The 22,866-nt window shown below is 37.2% G+C and overlaps 1 protein-coding gene across 2 annotated transcripts in view; it reads left to right on the top strand.

Moving 5' to 3' along the window:
• LOC127417189 (MOB kinase activator 2-like) overlaps positions 1 to 22,866 on the top strand; it is an 83,969-nt gene that overhangs the window by 36,675 nt on the left and 24,428 nt on the right. Inside the window, exon 1 of one of the 2 annotated variants that reach the window (XM_051657018.1) lies at positions 15,893 to 16,272. The exons of the other annotated variant lie outside the window; for it this stretch is intronic. Coding sequence (XP_051512978.1) covers positions 16,190 to 16,272 — 83 coding nt within the window. The 5' untranslated portion in view covers positions 15,893 to 16,189. Of the gene's footprint in view, positions 1 to 15,892; positions 16,273 to 22,866 lie in introns of those variants that run through there. 2 annotated transcript variants of the gene reach the window in all.

Here is a 22,866-nt window from a genome sequence, read left to right as displayed (position 1 = left end):
ATGCACTTCGTAAACCCTATTTAGTACTATGTTTTACAAGTAAAACATATTATTAGTATTATCAAACACATTGTTGGCCTACTGTTGCACTGCACTTAGTCAAATGAACAAACAGTTGGCACATTGTAATGTTGAACGAGTGCTTAAAACCGTTTGCTGCATTTGTAAATGTGACCAAGCATAAACATAAATTTAGCCTACCTAGTCATTACATACAGTTGAAGTCAGAAGTTTACATACACCTTAGCCAAATACATTTAAATTCAGTTTTTCAAATTCCTGACATTTAATCGTAGAAAACATTCCCTGTCTTAGGTCAGTTAGGGTCACTACTTTATTTTAAAAATGTGAAATGTCAGAATAATAGTAGAGAGAATGATTTATTTCAGCTTTTATTTCTTTCATCACATTTCCAGTGGGTCAAAAGTTTACATACACTTTTAGTATTTGGTAGCATTGCCTTTAAATTGTTTAACTTTGGTCAAAATTTTGAGTAGCCTTCCACAAGCTTCTCACAATAGGTTGCTGGAATTATGTCCCATTCCTCCAGACAGAACTGGTGTAACCGAGTCAGGTTTGTAGGCTTCCTTGCTCGCACACACTTTTTCAGTTCTGCCCACAAATCTTCTATCAAATTGAGGTCAGGGCTTTGTGATGGCCAATCCAATACCTTGACTTTGTCCTTAAGCCATTTTGCCACAAATTTGGAGGTATGCTTGGGGTCATGGTCCATTTGGAAGACCCATTTGCGACTGAGCTTTAACTTCCTGGCTGATGTCTTGAGATGTTGCTTCAATATATCCACATAATTTTCCTTCCTCATGATGCCATCTATTTTGTGAAGTGCACCAGTCCCTCCTGCAGCAAAGCACCCCCACAACATGATGCTGCCACCCCCCAAGCCTCACCCTTTTTCCTCCAAACATAATGATAATCATTATGGCCAAACAGTTCAATTCTTGTTTCATTAGACCAGAGGACATTTCTCCAAAAAGTAAGATCTTTGTCCCCATGTGCACTTGCAAACTGTAGTCTGGCTTTTTTTATGGTGGTTTTGGAGCAGTGGCTTCTTCCTTGCTGAGCAGCCTTTCAGGTTATTTCGATATAGGACTCGTTTTACTGTGGATATAGATACTTGTCTACCTGTTTCCTCCAGCATCTTCACAAGGTCCTTTGCTGTTGTTCTGGAATTGATTTGCACTTTTCGCACCAAACTACATTCATCTCTAGGAGACGGTGTGGTCCCAAGGTGTTTGTACAGATGAACGTGGTACCTTCAGGCTTTTTGAAATTGCTCCCAATGATGAACCAGACTTGTGGTCCACAGTTTTTGTTTCTGAGGTCTTGGCTGACTTCTCTTGATTTTCCCATGATGTCAAGCGAAGAGGCACTGAGTTTGAAGGTAGGCCTTAAAATACATCCACAGATACATCTCCAATTCAGTACACCTCCTATCAGAAGCTAATTGGCTGATTGTTTAAAGGCTTGACATCATTTTCTGGAATTTTCCAAGCTGCTTAAAGGCACAGTTTACTTAGTGTATGTAAACTTCTGACCACTGGAATTGTGATATAGTCAATTAAAAGTGAAACAATCTGTCTGTAAACAATTGTTGGAAAAATTACTTGTGTCATGCACAATGTAGATGTCCTAAATGACTTGCTAGAACTATAGTTTGCTAAAATTAAATCTGAGGAGTGGTTAAAAAATTTGTTTTAATGACTTCAAACTAAGTGTATATAAACTTCTGACTTCAACTGTATCATGCAAAACTACATTGGATCTGGTGTTTTTATGAAACGGGCTATAATTTATTATCGTGAATACTGTATTTCCACTTACATCATTTCTGCAAATTCCGTGGATGGTGCTTATGGAGAAAGTGCTTAAGGTTTGAGGTGTTTCCCACCTGAGCCGATCCTTTTTTGCGACAAACATTACTGACTGGGTACCATCAACATTGATGGTGCCTCGTGGGTATTTAACATACCCCAAGTAATCCCAGACAGTGGACTTCAACCACTTTGGTGGTGGAAATAAAGGTTCAGGCTCGGACATGTCTGTATGATGCGCTCGTGCAAACAATATTCTGTATTGGTGCTTAAAAACAATATCGGTCAGTCTCAGGCAATGATAGCATATAAAAAGAATTAAGACATCAGACCTGTTTTCTTGTTTTGTTATTGCATTGTCATTCTGTCTAGATTAGGCTAAATAAAAGGCTTTATTGATATTACAGGGCTGTGGTTGCTTAGTGAGGGTTAGCTGGCGTTACATCTATTCCATTCTCTGAAGCTCTTATTCTGATGAAATACTCCACATATAGGCATGAAGATTAAGATCCTAGATCAGCACTTTGAGATTCAGAATGCAGAACTGATGGATGCTGCAGAGGGATTAAATCAGAGAGAAGGCTGTCACTCTGCTCACCGCTTATGGAATTGAAGAGCCGTGCTGCTAAACTGGCTGAGCATGCTAGGAGAATGGCCGCTAAAGCTCGTTTGTCATAGCTGCGCTTTGTCAGCATAAATTCAGAGAGGCCTCTCTGGATCTGCAGAGGTGCAGTGTGGAGCCACTGACCTCTGCCATGATTTCATCAAAGAGGGACAGAAAGTTACTGTACATGTGTATCCACATATCTAATTTCTTAAGGCAGTTTTAAAGCAGCATTATATATTTGTATTGTTTATGGTCTAGCAATTTTTCCACCTTCCACTACCTTAGGGTCAGGGTCTAAAATTAACCCACGCCAAGCACCAAACATGAATAAAAAATGGCCGATAACTTTATTATTTACTCCAACACACATTGCATGGTTAATTGAATTGTAAGTAGAGTAGTCTGACCATTACTGATTTAAGTGTACACAATTCAAATCAGACACACAAACAGTCCAATAATAAAACATTTGCCACAATTTGCAAATTTACCTCCTATGATATATCTGAGATAAACTTAAAATGGTAAATTGCCCATGAAGTTTTTTTTTTTTTTCTTCTAAATGTCATGTAGCTACAAATATGTGGAAATTTCTCACACGAAGGCTCCAGACTGAAGATATAAGAAACAAAAAACATGATGGGTTTTTGTTGCAGGATCTCAGATAAGATGTTTGTAAGTGACACAATGGACCCTTTTCACAGACTGTGATGACGCTCTTCGGCCTTATGTAGCATCGTAAATCTAGAAAACCTTTTTATATTTGCAATTTTTTAATTATTTAGTGTACATTTATAACATTATACTTTTGTATAAAATTTCTTGGAATTAGTTCCTGGAATTATTGGAATCACAGATGAGATGAGATATTTGCTGTGGTCTCCCATTCGCTACCATTTACCATTATCTAAGTTTACCCTGGAATCATTTACTTTGCGTTCCAAAATTGAAGTTAGTGTTGAAGTGCCTGTCTCTACATTCATTGTTTATCTGTTGCATCCTTCGGATGAGATTACAGTATTTCTTGCATTTGTTGTTCCGCTCTAAATTTTGTTTTTTGTTTTTGTTACCCCCTTGTGCTGGGTAGATGGATAAATATGTGTGCTTGCCAAGTCCTCTCAGTTGTTTTCCTGGATGTGGAATTCATTAGCATAGATCTATTTTTGGAATCTATGTCATGGTAAACTGAGAATGTGATTAATCTCCTTGCTGTAGACCCAGAGATGAGTACTGAATTGACAACTCAAGGTGATGGTTTACTTTATAACTATGTTTTGCCAAAAGTATTAGCATTTCCCATGTATTTAGCTGGGCTGGGAGTTACTTAAATGAATAGTTCACCCAAAAATGAAAATGTATTTACTCACCCTCATGCCATCCCAGGTGTGTATGACTTTCTTCTGCTCAACACAATACACAAATGGAGATATCTCTGCTCTCTAGGTCCATTCAATGCAAGTTAATGGTGGCCAGAATTTTGAAGCTCTAGAAAGCACATAAAAACATCATAAAACTCCAGTAGTTAAATATACAGTATATATCTTCAGAAATGAATTTATAGGTGTGGGTGAGAAAGGAATCAACATTTAAGTCCTTTTTTACAATAAATTCTATTCCCTGCCCAGTAGGTGGCAGTATGCGCAAAATGCAAATAGCCAAAAAACAAAAGAATGAGAACGTGGAAGTAGACATTTATAGTAAAAAAAAAAAAAAAAAAAAAAGGACTTACTTATTGATCTGTTTCTGACCCACACCTGTAATATTGCTTCTGAAAACAGGGATTTGACTCCTGGAGTTATGCTGCCTTTATGCGCTTTATTCTGTCCTCCATTCACTTTATATTTTTGCTAAAAATGTGTTCTACAGAAGAAAGTAAGTCATTCACATCTGGGATGGCATGAGGGTGAGTAAATTATGAGAGAATATTCATCTTTGGGTGAACTATTCCTTTAAGATTTTTGTCCAATTCATGTTGCCTTCAATAAGATCTCTTCAAGTCAGCTTTCGGTACTCAGAATTCTCCTTCCTGCTGTCCATGAGTTAATCTGATCTAGCACATTAACTTTTCCAGTGAGTGCTTTGGACGCACTGATGCTAAAATTTGCAGTGTTTAGTTTTATAGTGCAGGGTGGAGATGCTTGAGCCCACACCTCTAAACCAAACCTCATCCATTCCCTTCCACTTATAGGAACAAAGTCAGTAGTGTGTCCCAAAGTCGGTACTCATTTACAGTAAGTGCTCATTGATCTGACAGCTAAAGAAATTCCTTTTACACCTATTTTACATGTAAACCCTTTAAAAGGACCACCCCCCCCCCCCCCAAGAAAAAAAAAAGTCAATTACCCACCCTCATGTCATTTGAAACTGAATTCATTAAGAAAATCATTGAAGAATGTATTAGCCTTTTTTCTCCCATACAATTACAAATGGGGAGTGAAACTTTCAAGCCTCAAAAAGGAGGTAAAACCACCATAAACACATCATAAAGTCATCCATATGTCTTGTCTTCCTCATTTAAGTCTTCAGTGCCCGGTTGCATAAAACACCTTAAGTGTAATTTTCCCTTAAGAACACCCTAATGTTTCACAACTGTTAAATGTTATTTAAGGGGTTTTATAAGTAAAACATCATAATCCCTTTCGGTTTCCCTTAAGTATTTATTTTTTACTTAAGAACGCCCTTAAAACATGGTAAGTGTTGCATAAAGCCCCTTAAGTGCCATTTTTAGTAAACTGTTAAGGTTGGGAAAACTTCACCTTAAGTGTATGTTAAGAGTTAAAAGGTTTCTAAAAAAACAAGATGGCTTAGTTTATAGGACCAATTCAAGAGTACAGTAGGTCAAGTCTATTTTTTTCGCGATAGAAAAAATATTGCAGGAGTACATAATTGACAGTCACATAATGAGAAATCGCCAACAAGCTGGAGGGCGATCAAATAGGAACACACACACAGAAGTGTGCCTAGTATTTTCTGCTCTCTGCATCTTTATAAACTGTATAATTGGATGCATTCAAATTAGTGCCCGACCGATATATCGGCCGATATTAGACTTTCACCGTTATATCGGTATCGGCGTATATGTTTACCGATATGCGCAGATATGAAAACTTTTTTTCAGAACATATAATGCAGAAAACAGTGCTTTAGAATTGGTGTCAATTACGTAGTTTGTGCAGCAGAGCGCGCTTCGACTCCACTGTTTACAGAGCTGACTCTGAGCTGACAGTGGCTCTGCAGACAGGGCGGAGTTGAGCAGTCTCTTCTCGGTAAGCTGCTAACTAGTTTGTGAAATACATACCTGAAAGTTAATAAACAATGACCCCATCATTTTCCCTTTTCAATATAACTAATATAACTTAACCCTGTCCCTGACAACCATGTCACTCATGTCTGTTTGCTGTTAACCAGCTATAGTTTATCAGTGCAGTCAGTAATGTAGCAGTTTGAAAGGTAAACATTAGAGCATCTTTTTGCAGCTCAGCAGACAATGGTGCGGTGGTGGTGGATTGTGTCTGTTGAGTGTTGATTTCATGCTACGTGGTTACCTAGTTGGTGAGACGCAATGCTGGTCCATCTTTTACTCTCCGTGACAATGAGCTTATAGCTAACTAGCTAACCACGTACTTTCATTGCTTGTCAGCTGAGTGGAAGCTAATGTGTAAACATGTATTCACCAAACTGTTTTGTTAAGGATTCACAGTTTGGTACCCCCTTCAACCAAACAGTTCCAGTCATGTCATTTATAAAATATAATATTTAAAAGTCTGGTTTTCCACCATTGAAAGTTTCCCCTGAACATGTATAGCAGAATATGGTGAAACACTGCTGCCGCTGTTTTTCTCTTGTCTCGGCAGGTGTTATGCTTCTTGTTTTACAATCTGCCAATAATTGACTGGCAGTATTAATATAGTCAGCATTTGACTGATACTAAACAGTACTGATGTTTATTTAGCTATTTATTTTATTTGTATTTATTCTTTTTTTTTAATGGTCAGCAACTGACCGATACTAAACATACTGTACTGATGTTTATTTAGCTATTTATTTTATTTTTATTTATTCTTTATTTTAATGGTCAGCAACTGACTGACACTAAACTGTACTGATGTTTATTTAGCTATTCATTTTATTTGAATTTATTTGTTAATGGTCAGCAACAGACTGATTCTAAACATACAGTACTGATGTTTTTTAAGCTATTTATTGTATTTTTATTTATTCTTTATTTTCTCAGTGTTCATTTCTAGAATTTGTTGACAATATATAATAATAATGTCAAATATTCTTTGATAAAAATATTTGTTTAAGAAAGCAGGCTTCTGAGTACCTTTGCATAGTCATATTGGTGCAAAATCGGTGGACAATTCACATAGAAAAGGTCTGTTTTCATTCAAAATTAACTATATTGGCCACCATATTGGTAATCTGTGAATTTTCCCCCTCTAAAATTGGTATCGGTCTCAAAAATCCCATATCGGTCGGGCTCTAATTCAAATCATGTAGCAAGTTCATTTCCGATATTTCGTGAATGTATATAGGCTATATGTCTTACAGTCTTACTGACAATCACTAATATTCTTAATTTAGGATGGCAATCAGTTCTCTGCATAGTTAAACAAGCATTTGAACATCTTGCACCACCATGCACCCCTTACCTGGCACAGTCATTCAAATTCAAGGGTGTCTTCATCAAAACCTCATTTTTTTAACCGCTCCATAGATTTCATATTAGCAAACTATAGTTTTGGCAAGTCATTTAGAACATCTACTTCGTGCATGGTGAGTAATTTTTCCAACAATTGTTTACAGACAGATTGTTTCACTTTTAGTTGACTATATCACAGTTCCAGTGGGTCAGAAATTTACATACACTAAGTTAACTGTGACTTTATGCAGCTTAGAAAATTCCAGAAAATGATGTCAAGCCTTTAGGCAATTAGCCAATTAGCTTCTGATAGGCTAATTGGCGTCAACTGGAGGTGTACCTGTGGATGTATTTTAAGGCCTACCATCAATCTCAGTGCCTCTTTGCTTGACTTCACGGGAGAACCAAAGGAAATCAGCCAAGACCTCAGAAAAAAAAATTGTGGACCTCAACAAGTCTGGTTCATCCTTGGGAGCAATTTCCAAATGTCTGAAGGTACCACGTTCATTTGTACAAACTATAGTACGCAAGTATAAACACCATGGGGCCACGAAGCCATCATACCACTCAGGAAGGAGACACATTCTGTCTCCTAGAGATTAACGTAGTTTGGTGTGAAAAGTGCAAATCAATCCCAGAACAACAGCAAAGGACCTTGTGAAGATGCTGGAGGAAACAGGTAGACAAGTATTTATATCCACAGTAAAACGAGTCCTATATCGACATAACCTGAAAGGCTTCATGTTGTGGGGGTGCTTTGCTGCAGGAGGGACTGGTGCACTTCACAAAATAGATGGCATCATGAGGAAGGAAAATTATGTGGATATATTGAAGCAACATCTCAAGACATCAGCCAGGAAGTTAAAGCTTGGTTGCAAATGGGTCTTCCAAATGGACAATGACCCCAAGCATACCTCAAGATTTGTGGCAAAATGGCTTAAGGACAACAAAGTCAAGGTATTGGATTGGCCATCACAAAGCCTTGACCTCAGTCCGATAGAACATTTTTGGTCAAAACTGAAAAAGCGTGTGCTAGCAAGGAGGCCTACAAACCTAACTCAGTTACACCAATTCTGTCTGGAGGAATGGGTCAAAATTCCAGCAACAAGTTAAACAATTTAAAGGCAATGCTACCAAATACTAACAAAGTGTATGTAAACTTCTGACCCACTGGTAATGTGATGAAAGAAATAAAAGCTGAAATAAATAGTTCTCTGTACTATTATTAATTTCACGTTCTTAAAATAAAGTAGTGATCCAAACTGACCTAAGACAGAGAATGTTTTCTACAATTAAATGTCAGGAATTTGGCTATATATATTTCTACCAACTTTAGTCTGGTGAGATTTGACTTGAACTCTTAAAGGGATAGTTGACCAAAAATGTTAATACTGACATAGCTTACTCACCTAATGTATCGCAAACACAGATGACATTTATTCTTTCATCCTTGGACCACAAAAGGAAATGTTAGGCAGAATGTTAGTGTCAGTCACCATTCACTTTCATTTTATTGAAAAAAGATGAATGAAAGTGAAGGGTGACTGGGGCTAACATTCTGCCTTTTGTATTTCATTTAAATTTCTCACTTCTGTGGGCTTGGAACAACATGAGTTTGAGTAATTTTAATTTCTGTGTGAACTATCCTTTTAATGACCTTTTTAAATATTTGATTTGCCAAGAAAAACAACGTTAATATAAGTTGGTACATGATTGTATCATGTCTTGCTGGAAAACAAGTGACTAAATGAGAATATTGCTTCTGAAAAAATTATATTTACACCACAGTAAAAAAAAAAAAAAAAAAAAAAAAAAAAAAAATCAATTTATTTATTTATATATTTATTTATTTTTTATCTCCGGACAAGTAATTTTTTTTTTTTTTTTTTACCTGGACAAATGGATGACCAATTTACTTGTCCGAAGGACAAGCACATGACAATCCTTAATGTCAAGCCTTGATGATCACACGGGAAGTAAGCATGTTGTTTCAGAGAGTTCCAAAATCCTAGGACTGGACATATTATGCCAATTGACTGACACTATACAGCCACAAGACATAAACATCTCCCATCAGACATTTTTGGATTGGCTTAAGCTTATTTACCTTCCCTTGTGGTGCAACCGGAAAAGCTTTTCTTTGGCAGCTGGCTGCTGCTAGAATGATTAACCTACTGGACATCAAATTATTATGTCCACCTGTCCTTAAAGGAATATTCTGGGTTTAATACAAGTTAAGCTCAATCTACAGCATTTGTAGCATAGTATTGATTACCACAAAATGTATTTTGACTTGCCAATTCTTTTCTTTAAAAAGAGCAAAAATCTGGGTTACAATGAGGCACTTGCAATGGAAGTGAATGGGGCCAATCCATAAACATTAAAATACTCACTTTTTCAAAAGTATAGCCACAAGACATAAACAATGTGCATGCAAGACTGATTTTAGTGTAATAAAATCACTTACTGACCTTTTCTGTGTAAAGTTATATCCAATTTTAAAACTTTGCTGCCATGACAATGTAATGTCAACAAACCCTAAAACCCTAAAATGACTGTAAAAACGACAGATTAAACCACTATACAGCTCAAATAATACATGAGTTTTGAAATAAGAATTAATGTAAGTGTTTTTAAAATTATAAGTAAAATTCTTCCTTTTAAACCCTCCAATAATTGGCAACATCACTTCCATTGTAAGTGCCTCACTGTAACCTTGATTTTTGCTTTTTTAAAGAAAAAGAGGAATGAGTCAAAATTAATTTGTGGCAATCAACATTATCAAGAGTAAAAAGATACTGTGCTATTTTAGCACTTTGTCTTGCACTTTATAATGCTGTTGCTTTGTTGTTGTTGTGGTGCTGTTTTTGTCTGTGCTTTATACAAAGCCTACCTCACATATTTAAATGTTCGGTTCACCACATGTGATCTGTACAAATGACAATAAAAGATTTATGACTTATGAGCATGGGAGACCCTGGTTTGAACACCGTGTTCAGAACCAGGAAGTAATCAGGTTTGCATAATAAGTGCGTAATTTGGAGATTGCATTTTTCCCACATTTACATTTTTACTCCATTGAGGGTTTGTTTTTGTTTTGGGGCACAGTTGATAAAATATGAATTTCTCTTCACTGTATTACATCCTATACAGCTGAAAACAAGGTGCCCTTCCGTGGACATTACACCGGGAAAATGTAGCTTACATATACGGCCAAAAATGTACAGCCAACAATACTTATCACTTTCACCACTGAGGGCAGTGTTTTGATATTCGGTAAGCACAGACAGATTTAAGCTAAAGCAAAGTCAACCTACTGTTTCCGATTTCATTTTGAGATCAGTCCGGATACTTTTTTTTTTTTTTTTTTATCATTTTGAAGCTTACCAGCCCCAATACCAATTCACATTCATTATATGTTAAAGAGCAGCCAGGATAATCTTCAAAAAATTACCTTATAATTTCCACGGAAGATAGTGAGTCATACAGGTTTAAAACAACATGAGGGTAAGTAAATGATTATAGAATTTTCATTTTGGGTGAAAGATTCCTTTAAGAGAAGATAAAAAGAGCTAAAACAAAACACTCACCCTTTGAGCAGGGACAGGACACTGATGGGTTAAGAGATGGCCTTGTCTATTTCTGGCTCAGATCAGTCAGCCTGCTCACAATTAGCTGCTAATGAAATGCTAATGAAAGTGAAATAGACTGTGGCAGTGGCTCAAAACACAGAAACACTTATTTTTGGTACACTGTGTTCAACAAAGAACTACAGCTATTAACTACATAGCCTACTGAGTCTTAGCAGAAAAGATTTGCAACACTGTGCAAGTATAGACAGTGAGATTAATATTCTTAATTGGATTGTTTTGGTCAACTATGTTTGGAGTGTGTGTTTTTCCACATTAGACTGTAGGGTGTAAAGAAAACCACTGCTTTGTCGTCTTTCAATGCTATTTTTTAAGGGATATTCTGAACTACAAACTACAAATTTTCTTTCTTATTTGTATAATAAATTGGACATCTACGCTATGTCCTAAAAGAGTGATTAGAGGAAAAAAAGACTTATTTTTTCTTTTCTCTTCTACTTCATTGTTGTTGTTATCTGATGGACATTAACCGACAATTCTGGATTGCATTGTCAAAATCTTTTCTGCGGAAATGAAGTTTAGAAGGTTGGGATCATACTGTCTGATCAGGTAAAATCTGGCTCTCTCATTGACGACCATCTTCAAAATACTCCTATACAGTCAAATATTGATTACTCAGTTGTTTTGGGGTATTTTCAAGTAGAGAACCTAACACAACTCGCTCCTCAATGGGTGTTATTTTGCCGCTGTGCTGATAGACATTACAGGTTACCAGACAGCTACATAAATTCCTGATGAGATCTCTCAGATGGACTGTCAGTAGACATTTCTCTATATACACTCACTGTTTTTAATCACCTTTTGACTGTGGTGCGACCTTTTTTAAATGCAAATATTCCATGTTGTCTCTCATATGGTCATAAAAGCTGCATGCATAATAATTGTAACAGAATTAGCGAAGTGCTATTTAAAATGGTTTTGGTTGGAAGTATAACATCTCTCACCACAGGCCAAGTCAGCTTCCCTAAATTATTTCACTGTGATCTTCCTATTGGCTTTACATAGTTTTTAGTTTTCTCTTTTATTTAGAGTGTAGTGTGAGTGTGCTTGGTATCAGTTACACACACAAAAAGGAGAGATGCGAGACAGACTTTGCTGGACTTGGAAACGTGACGTCCTTGTAGCCAGAGAGCCAAGTGGTTCTGCCTGGCATGATACACCTATAAGAATCACTCTCTCTTTCATTCATTAATTCATTCATTCATTCAGGATTGTGTAAAGTCAGTTCTTTTGTTTTGAATGGGCTGTTTGTTTTCTAATGGATGTTTTGTCTTTCACAGAAAAAAGATATGTAATAATGCTATTTAATTATTCTATGCTGAATCCAAATTTGCAGCCTGTACATCCTATGCACTGTAGTATGCGAGATTAGAGTGGGCCAAATCATAATTTTATTGATAATAGTATGTCAGGTGCCTGTATTTCCATAAGTATGTGCATGCTGTGTGGGCTAATAGAGTGAAGTACGTGCTTTTAATGTATAGTGGAAGTCCTCAAATAGAAATTCATCCCTGGTCTCTGTTTTAACATGAGACCGTTTTCACAATCCATTTTACTTTCGCAATATAACGTATTTCATGTTGAAACAGGACATTCAACGAGAAACAAATGTAGACTTGATCAATTCGGAATTGGATTGTGAAAAGGTGGTTGGATGGGATAGGATTAAAAAAAAAATAAAAATAAGAGGGCTTGGTGACGTCAGTCAAAATAGAAGTATATTACAGAATTTCCGAGCAAATTATCAAATTTTGATGGAAGATTAAAAAAAAAAAAAACCAAAAAATATGTATACCTTTAAATGAGTATCAGTATGCTAATAACTCCCAGAAATCAGCTTATTCAAAAAAATCAAACATCACAGGAAGCAGCGTTTACATAATACTTAAAATTATGTGATTATTCTCTGTTTTGGACTTCAAAACGTAAACAGTCATGCGCACATTGGATAAGCCGGTAAGAATGCAGGTAAAGGTGTTCACATGCATCTCCACCTGCCAGTTGGTTTATGCTTAAATTTATGGTTTATGTATTAAGTGTTTACATCACCTCACACGTTATCTGCTTATTATTGCACTCAGTGTCTTGCTTAGATTAAGATTATATAGGTTATACACCTGTTTGGGGGTTTATTCCATTTCAGTGAAGCAAGCTCAGTTACTTATATGGAAAATATGGGTGAATATGAACTTTTAATGAAGTTTCAGCTCATTTACATTAATTAAATAGACCCTAAATACATAGGTGCACCATTCCAACGGCTTAATCTTCCCCAGCAAGCCATTCTTTTCCCAGGCTGTGCATAATACACATTTCACTAACAATAATATTTGAGGAAGGTGCTTGCGGCTTCACATCGAAGAAAAAGGCTTGGGTGCTTCCCATTAGGACAGCACATAAACACAGGAAAGCCTTTCGTGTATGTGTGAGCGTCTCGGGAAATAACTCTGTGGCGCCCAAACAATGTATCGGCACATTCCTACTGTTCTTTTTCTTAAGGCACAGGAAGTGGTGAAAGTACAGACCCCCAAAAGACAAACTTTAACCCTGAATACTCTCACTGCACCAAGGCTGGACCTGTTATTTAAGACACAAAATATGTTCTAGTTGTACTTTCAGAACAATGTTACACAAATATATTAAATCCTTTTCAGTCAAACATCCGATTAAATGTGTGGCCACAGTGGGAAGCCCTGCAGACTTTGCATTTGCAGATACGTTCAGAGTTGGGGAACCATATTTACCAAAAGGTGTGACTCTTAAATTGTCCTGTACATTAGTGATTCTCAGCTGGATTTGCTTCGGGATCCAGATTTTACATTGGACATCAAGCGGAGACCCACCGTAGAAAAAACAAAAAAACAACCTGTATGTAGCCTGTATTGGATTTTCTTTTATCTCGCATAGTTTCGTCCATGGTTTTCAAGTATAAGGGCATGTGTCAAGTGCCATTATTTGTGTTGTTGATGTCAATAACAGAAGATACCAGAAGTTTTCTCTCCCCCCTTTTAAAATTTTATGAGCCTATTTATTTTTGTGAGCCTATTATATTTATTTTCCAGTTTATTTCCTAATTTCAAACATCATTCAAATGGAACATAAATTACACAAGAAAAACTTTGTTCATAATTTGCCTATAACGCAACTGTACATCTTGGATGTACAGACTTTAAAGCCCTTTATGTACTTATTTAGTGCAATGCCATATAAGCGCAGGTAAGACTTGATGGCTCCCCACTACCATGGTTAGGTCAGTGTAGCTACTCTTTTTAAATAATAATGCTAATAATAAAAACAACACTAAATTATAGAATTTAAAATGTTTTGCCAAATCACATTTAGAAACTTTAAATACAACTGCCATTGTTGTAATAAAAATATAATAGGAACAAAAGGTGTAATAGATTCTACCTAACAGATTATTTAATATGAAACTACAAAAAAAAATTTGTCAAAATATCACAGTCACTGTTACTACTGTAAAATCAGTCATGAAACAATTTTGTAAGGGTGATGATTTGTAATTTATTAATATATATATATATATATATATATATATATATATATATATATATATATATATATATATATATATATATATATATATATATTGGCGCACAGCACAATGTTGCTCTGTTCCACCTCACTGCTGTTTATAATGTCGGGGCTGTCTACCGTTTATGTGGTTTGACTTTCTCCATAGCTATTTAAACTAGAAAAATCTCACTAGAATGAAAATGTGTCACATCAGTTTTTAATATCAAGCCTTTAATATCGAGGAAAGCCCAGTTGATGAGCTGGTGGCAGAGATTTCATTCAGACATGCAGAGATGCAGAGCACATCATTGGCGCAAGCTGAGTGGTTCCTTCTGTGATACTCGCGTGAAAACCAAGCTTCATCGCACAGCAAAAATATTGCGTTGCAGGTGAGGAGCCTATAGCGCATATAAAGCGTTGAAAGAGAGATATGAGATAATCATTAAATTTGCCTTGGCAGCTCTAAATTTAACTTTAGGCGGCCACCAACAATTTTTCAATTGGAGAACAATGGCATGTTCTTTCCCTGATATCCGCGACCCAGTCCGAATAGTAGACATGCGACCCACCAGTTGAGAAACACTGTTGTACATACAACAGGAGAGAAGGACTGAATACTCTCCATATCTTCAAAGTCCTTTTTTCTATTCTAGTGATAGCTGTGAATAATGCACGACTTGCAGTCGGTGCCCTGCGATTCACAGTCGTGTTTTCCGTCGTACTGGTGCGCACACAACGCAACTGATATAGATGTACTGAGACTGGGTGTTTCAACTACACGACCATTCGTCCCTGACTGAGGCCTTGTGTACACCTGGTATAAGATGTGTTTTGGGTGATCTGATCACAAGTGTAAAAGTGAGACAGATTACCGTTTCACCTGTCATCCCTTTTGACCGCTTGTGTTCCGATTTCGAGGGGATAGTCTCTGATACCTTGAGGACTTACATCAATCATTACGTCTGTGTATTACTGAATGCTAATAAAGTGCAAAAAAGTAAAAGAACAGAAAGTGCTAAAAAAATTTCTTAATACGCTAATATGACATATAGAGCAGAATTCTGAGTTATTTTACTACAGAACCTGTAACTGAGCTTATGTGCATGCTGCTCATATTTGTCCTTGTATGTTGCAAATAAACAACTCTCTCCAAAATCTTTGAAATAAAAGGCAATTTGGAGATTGGTGTATAATTGTTGTGTACTGCCGTATCCCAAAAATTTTTTTTTTTTTTTTTTTTTTTAACAAAGGATGTAGAATTGCATGTTTAAAACTGCTTGGAACAACTCCATTTGCCAAGAAGCTGTTAATTATAGCTGTTACACTGGAACTGATAGTTATGAAAACTTCTTTAAGAAGGCACGGAGAAAGAATACCCAGCTTGTAACTGGAACACTTCATCTTGGAAAATACGTCTGCTAACTGTGCTGAAGAAACTGGTTGAAAGTGAGTCAGGGAGCTGGAAGGGGAAGGTGTTAGTGGTTGATCAAATTGTGAAGGTACAATAGTGTCTTAAAAGTGTCTTAAAAGTGCTGATCCTTATAATAACTCTTGAGCTCCTTCTTGTTCCCTGGGTGGATAATGCTGTCCATCAAAAGTTGCATGTTTAATAATGTTCTACGCTTGTGCTACAGCATACTGTCTGACTCTTCATCTTTTGGTCAAGGGCAGAGTAATCTACAGGCTTTAGGCCTCCTCTAGACCTCCTTATCAGCTACAGCAGACAAGTGAGGAACTTATCCGGGAACCACAGCCACAAACTTCACCCTAGGGCTGTGTAGATCTCCTTACATATTGGGCCGAGTAGGCATACAGTGTTGATGTTTGCCTGCAAGTTTATTTCTGCGTAAGTCTGAGAAAAAGTAGGGCGAGGAACCGATTGTTTAGTTTAAAAGGAGTGCTCTGAGGGCTATACAAAATGGCGGAAGCTGAGGGAGCTCCGTCGGATGATTTCGGCAGCATTGAAAACCCTCGTGGTCTTATCTGGAACATCTTCCACAGGTATTAATTACTTCTAAGACAGTCATAGAATGATCAATTCAATGCAGTTGTGAGGTTTTCTCAGAACCAGAGAGTGATATGTTGGCATGTTTAGGAAGGAGCTTGACAGGTTAACAAATGTTGTCTTTCTTGGATCAGTTAAATTGGCACTTTACATGCACAGTTATAATCGATCTACAGTCTTTGTACTTTTGTATCAGGGTTCCCACGTATCCTATAAAACCTGGAAATTTGCAGTGCAGTTTTCCAGTCATGGAAAAGTCATAGAAAATTAGAAAAATACCTAAATGTCCTGGAAAAAAAATATTTATCCTGGAAAATATTTTAGAATAAAGAAACGGTTTGACGTGTTGCTAGCAAGATTTTCGTTACATGTACAAAAACATGATAATGATCGGGACTCAGAATAGGAGTCAAATACGCAAATTTGTATAGTTTTGTCACTGCTGCTGGCTGTGCATTGAGAAACAATGTCAATGGTTAAGGGTGCTTACCAGTGTTGCCAACTAGTTTCAATGGAAAGTAGCTAAAGCCGGCTCAAAGTTGCTAAATGTCGCTAGATGACATCATACGCTAATTAGCATATTTGTGATGTCATCATGTCTCATTTGCATTTTGCATAGTGTCCGCCCTTTACATGTGTTTGCTTCTCTGTGCTTACCGTACATACTGTAATACCCTATCAATTCCCTATATCTATCAATCACTCAGAGAGAAAGTTAGAAGCGACAGAAACTTTCTTTTCTGTCACACAGTGCTCAGTCATATTTACAAAAAAACTATGAGCATATTTAAAAAAAAAAAAAAAAAAAAAAAAAAAAACTGTATGTTTACAAAAAATACAATTAATCTCTTTAAATTTAAAGCAAATGGGGAGCAAACAATACATATTCGTGATTGGTCCTTGACAACGCAGTTTGCACATGCGCAGCTCATTCGCGTCTATGTCAGCTGCCGTGCAGTCAACTGATTGTGCTGCTCCGCCTTCTCACCTCTCTCTCTGTCAGTCTCAATGAACAGAGAAGACGCAGAGAGAGGTGTGCCTCCGAGTCCAGGCAGGAAAGCAAGACCACGTGCTCGCGGAGCAGTACTGGCGACTTTCTTCTACGGAAGGTAGCTAAGGTTTGTCCAAAAAGTCGCTAGATTTGTCACTAGGTGCTTTTTTGAAGAAAAGTCGATAAATCTAGCGACAAAGTCACTAAGTTGGCAAAACTACACCCTCATGATTGATTACAGCTGCAGCCAATCATGTGCTTGGCAATCGCTGTCCAACCGAGGCAGATCGCTTGATTGGTTACAGCTACAGCCAATCACATGCTTGGCTACAGCAGCGCATGCACAGTGAGAAGCGTCACTTGTGAAACTTCTCATTCATAAACAAACTGAATGACCTGGAGCATGTACCAACAGACTGAATGAGAGGGGCATGTTGTTCGTTTACTTTAGCATCGGCATGTGAGTCTACCTTGTTCATCACAGAGAGAAAAGGGTGGAAGAACTATTATTGTGTAAAAGTAACTGACGTTTATACACGTTGTGGGCCTTCACATGACTCGCGTCAGTGCTGCCGAAAACACTGAAGTCTATAAAGTGATGTGTCAGTGCAACCTCGGCTCCAACTTCACACCAAAATATTGTTTGTGTTTTTGCCTCACAAATGATGTCTTTGTTAGTACAAAGCTACAATAAATATTTTAAAACTGTCCAAATTTATGAGGAGATATTGAATGTCTCATAATTTATTTTAATTAATTATTACCTTAATCTTTCAGAGTATCCAGAGACCCCAGTTATTGAACTAAAAATAATTACATTCACCAAAAAAAAAAAACAAAAAAAAACAACAACATTAAGACCTCAACATAAACGAGTACTCTTTTTACTTTCTGCAATCAAAGCAATTACCAGGTTTTTCCTCTACCAAATACATGTTTTCACTGTTTATTTTGCACACCTCCCACTTTCTTGTGTGGCAAGCTCGTAAATCCGCCCCTCCATGATGCTTTCTGCAGAGCTTATCATGTGGAGGGCAAAGCGCTGTTTGACGCAGTTGACACCTCGATTCAACTCATGTGAAATGCACTTTACAGTCACGAAAGGACATTATTGAAACTAAAAAATATTCTTATTAGGCTCTTACTGTTTGTTGTCTTTTCTGATTAAAGTCATGCTCAGCAGTTTAAATACTGTAGGAAAATTATACAGCACATCTTCTTTGTTCTTATGATGTTTAAACGTTCTACCAAAGTCAGATCTGACATGCAGATTTTAATAAAGTAGAAGGCAAGGACATTATTGATGCTCATTATTATTAGACTAGTATTGTTGTCTTTTTAGATGAAAAGTCATAGCAGTTCACAAACTTAATGGAAATTATAGATCTGCTTTGTTCTTATAATGCTAAAATACTATAAAGTCTCTTGGCAGATTTTGGCCGTGAGCATCTCAAAATGATCCAATGACTCACTCATTGCACATAAGACACTCATTTGTTGCCATCTAGTGGCATATCCAGAAGGGGTCACTGAACTAATCAATTAATAACTGAACAAATTTGTGAAACAGAAGCAAGCCACACCTAAATACCCTTTATTTTTGCAGCTAATTCTGCACAATTGTGCAGATAATTTCCTATACTTTAATAATTAAAATGGCTTAAGTTGGCGCTTTTAGCTTGGAAATAACCCCGGAAAATATGTCTCACCTTTTTCGCCCCTCATGAGTTTGCATCCCTGTGAGTTATACATTTTAGACAACGATTACAGTTGGATCACTGATTTAAAAAATAAATAAAATCACACTGGGTTAGTAGCATGGTAATTTGGCCTTAATACTTCAGGATTGAATTAATTTTCAATACTTCAGTGATTTGAGTCAGCTCATACATGTAGTATGCAGAAATACGGAATCTAGTCATAAAAATGGCATTAGCAATAAAACACAGAATGTCATGGAATATGAAATATTTGGATGAAAATGAATGTACTGAATGAATTAATCACATTAAAATTGTGATATGTCTTAGTGTGTTAATACATTTTCTTTTTAAAAAAAGCCTCTGATTTAATTAAATAAATAATCTGCAAGTAATGTGCACTTTAACATGAATGTGTAGAACCGGCCACTCATACAATGAAAACACCTCAGCGTGATCATCACACGTGCTCTTGTGTGTGAGATGAGCACTCTGAAGTGCGCAACAAATACAAACTATGTCGTTATTTAATTAAATCTCAGCTTTACGAGGATTAATTATCACACTGGGCCATAGAGCATACTGCTTATCTGGAGGTGAGATACTGCCGTTCAAAAAACACAGAACCACTAAAATTAATGCTCGATCTAAATGGACGCATGTGTTTTTGCTTAAATATTACACTTGTTGGGCACATAAATCTCCTGTTGAAAAGAGTGGGAACTCTGAAGCATACATGACACGATGCATAATTAAATAGTTCACAGTGGGTTAAATACACGTTCCTTGTCATCTATCTTTTGGTGCCTTCGTGCGGATGAGTGATTTAATAACAGCGAGGCTAGTTGCTGTCTGATCAACGTGTATACATGCTGAAGTCGAGCTATTATTGCATAGTATAGGTCTGATAGTCTGACTTCACCGTAATCGTACTGGTACGATTTCAGTCAGGCTAAAACCTTTACATTTACGTTTTTAAAAAGCCGATTTATTGTTTTAGCCTGACTGAAATCAAACTTTTATAGTACATGTGTACACTGACTGCCCTAAGATACAGAATTCTAGTGTTTCTAAATTCCAGCTCCCCTTGTGTCATAAAGCAATAGCTCCCCCAAAATGAAAATGTAGCTTGTGGGCTATTTTTCAAGTCTGACCAATCGCAATACCGAGTTTGAATATACTTAACAGCAAATGAAATCTGAGGTGTGTTCCTCACAAAAAGCAATCATTTGGCTTGAGAAGACTTGAAATTTAGTGCACAAGTCACAAGACTATTTTATGATGCTTTTTTTTATCCTTAGCATATAAAATTACTTTGTAATATAGAATAGAGCAGCTCTGACATTCTGCCTAACTTTTGTGTTTCATGGAATAAAACAACACTGGGTTGGAATGACATTGGGCTGAGTAAATTATGACAAGTTGTTCTTTTTGGATGAACTATTCCTTTAAATATACAGTTAATGTAAATATACAGTGCATTCAGAAAGTATTCAGACCCCTCCTTTTTCACATTTTGTTATGTTGCAGCCTTATGCTAAAATGCTTTAAATATTTTTTTTCACATCAATCTACACTCCATACCCCATAATGACAAAGCAAAAACCAGATTTTTGATACATTTGCAAATTTATTGAAAAGAAAACTTAAATATCACATTGTCATAAGTATTCAGACCCTCAACTCAGTACTTAGTTGAAGCGCCTTTGGGAGCGATTACAGCCTCAAGTCTTTTTGGGTATGATGCGACAAGCTTTGATCACCTGGATTTGGGGATTTTCTGCCATTCTTCTCTGCAGATCCTCTCAAGCTCTGTCAGGTTGGATGGGGACTGTCGGTGGACATCCATTTTCAGGTCTCTCCATAGATGTTCGATTGGGTTCAAGTTTGGGCTCTGGCTGGGCCACTCAAGGACATTCACAGAGTTGTCCCGTAGCCACTCTTGTGTTGTCTTGGCTGTGTGCTTAGGGTCATTGTCCTGTTGGAAGGTGAACCTTAGGCTCAGTCTGAGGTCCTGAGTGCTCTGGACCATGTTTTCATTAAGGATATCTCTGTATTTTGCTGTGTTCAGCTTTCCTTCAACCTTGACCAGTCTCCCAGACCTTTCCACTGAAAAACACCCCCACAGCATGATGCTACCACCACCATGCTTCACCGCTGGGATGGTATTACGCAGGTGATGAGTGGTGTCTGGTTTCCTCCAGACATGACACTTGGAATTGAGGCCAAACAGTTCAATATTCGTTTCATCAGACCAGAGAATCTTGTTTCTCACAGTCTGAGAGTCCTTTAGGTTCTTTTTTTGCGAATTCCAAGCGAGCTTTCATGTGTCTTGCATAATAGCCCATAAAGCCCAGATTGGTGGAGTGTTGTAGTGATGGTTGTCCATCTGCAAGTTTCTCCGATCTCTACACATGATCTCTGGAGCTCAACCAGAGTGACTATCAGGTTCTTGGTCACCTCTCTTACCAGGGCCCTTCTCCCCTGATTGCTTAGTTTGGGTCGGGCGGCCAGCTTTAGGAAAAGTGGCTGTTCCAAACTTCTTCCATTTAAGAAGCATGGAGGCCACTGTGCTCTTGGGAACCTTAAATGCAGACAAAACATTTTTTGTAGCCTTCCCCAAATCTGTGCCTCGACACAATCCTGTCTCTGAGCTCTGCAGGTAGTTCCTTTGACCTCATGGCTTGGTTTTTGCGCTGATATGCATTTTCAGCTGTGAGACCTTATATAGACAGGTGTGTGTGCCTTTCCACATCATGTCCAATCAATGGAATTTGCCACAGGTGGACTCCAGTCAAAGTGTAGAAACATCTCAAAGATGATCCAGAGAAATGGGATGCACCTGATCTAAATTTCAAGTGTCATAGCATAGGGTCTGAATACTTATGTGATATTTCATTTTTTTTCTTTTTAATACATTTGAAAGTTATCAAAAATCTGTTTTTTGCTTTGTAATTTTGGGGTATGGAGTGTAGATTGATGTGAAAAAAATAATAATTTAAAGCATTTTAGCAGAAGGCTGCAACAACAAATTGTGAACTAGAGGTCTGAATATTTTCTGAATGCATTGTGTGTGTGTGTGTGTGTGTGTGTGTGAATATACACACACACACACACACACACACACACACAGTGCATTCAGAAAGTATACAGACCTCTAGTTCACAATTTGTTGTATATATATACTTTATACATATATACTGTATACATCAAATGTTCTGTTATTTTATGGCTTTCTGACTCACAAATGTTAGAATTAAAAGTCTTTTTTGACTAAATATATCTATTCAAGATATTTTTGGGTCATTGGGGAGAAAAAGGCAGGTACTTATATTACTGTAAATTCCTAAAGCATTAATGTTACTAAGAAAACATTCAACACGCTTGCCATATAGACCTTTGCGTCACTGCTTTCGTAAGCAAGCTTTTCAAAGTCTTTCACCTGCAGAGGCAATGAAAGAAACTCCTGTCCTGCCTCCCTGCCCCTGATTTTTTTTGCCCTGTTGGACAAATGCAGCCTGTGAAGGCTCTTAATGTTATAGGCCCATCTGCTCCCACCTCTCCTGTCTGCTTACACAGTCTCTCATTATTTTCACCACTCCCACGTACAACCTGACGTCCGTGCCTCAATTTAGAAAACACTTTTTCCAGTCTCTCCTGCCCTTTTTTCTGCATTTATATCAAGCTGACCTTTTTAGGTTTATACAAAATTATTGAGGGCTGGCAATAGGGTTTGGTAGATGGTAGATTAAAGGAATAGTTCATCCAAAAGCAATAGTGTCATCGTTTACTCACCATTACATCATCGTTTACTTACACATCGTTGTACCAAACATGTATGACCTTCTAAACTTTAACCAACCCTTTAAAGAGGTAGTAGGTAACCTTTCAGCTTTTTG

Source organism: Myxocyprinus asiaticus, chromosome 26, assembly GCF_019703515.2.
Source record: "Myxocyprinus asiaticus isolate MX2 ecotype Aquarium Trade chromosome 26, UBuf_Myxa_2, whole genome shotgun sequence".
In the NCBI taxonomy this organism is placed as follows: Eukaryota; Metazoa; Chordata; class Actinopteri; order Cypriniformes; family Catostomidae; genus Myxocyprinus; species Myxocyprinus asiaticus.
The sequence above is the reverse complement of the archived record's forward strand: the minus strand, read 5'-3'. Positions and strand labels throughout refer to the sequence as shown.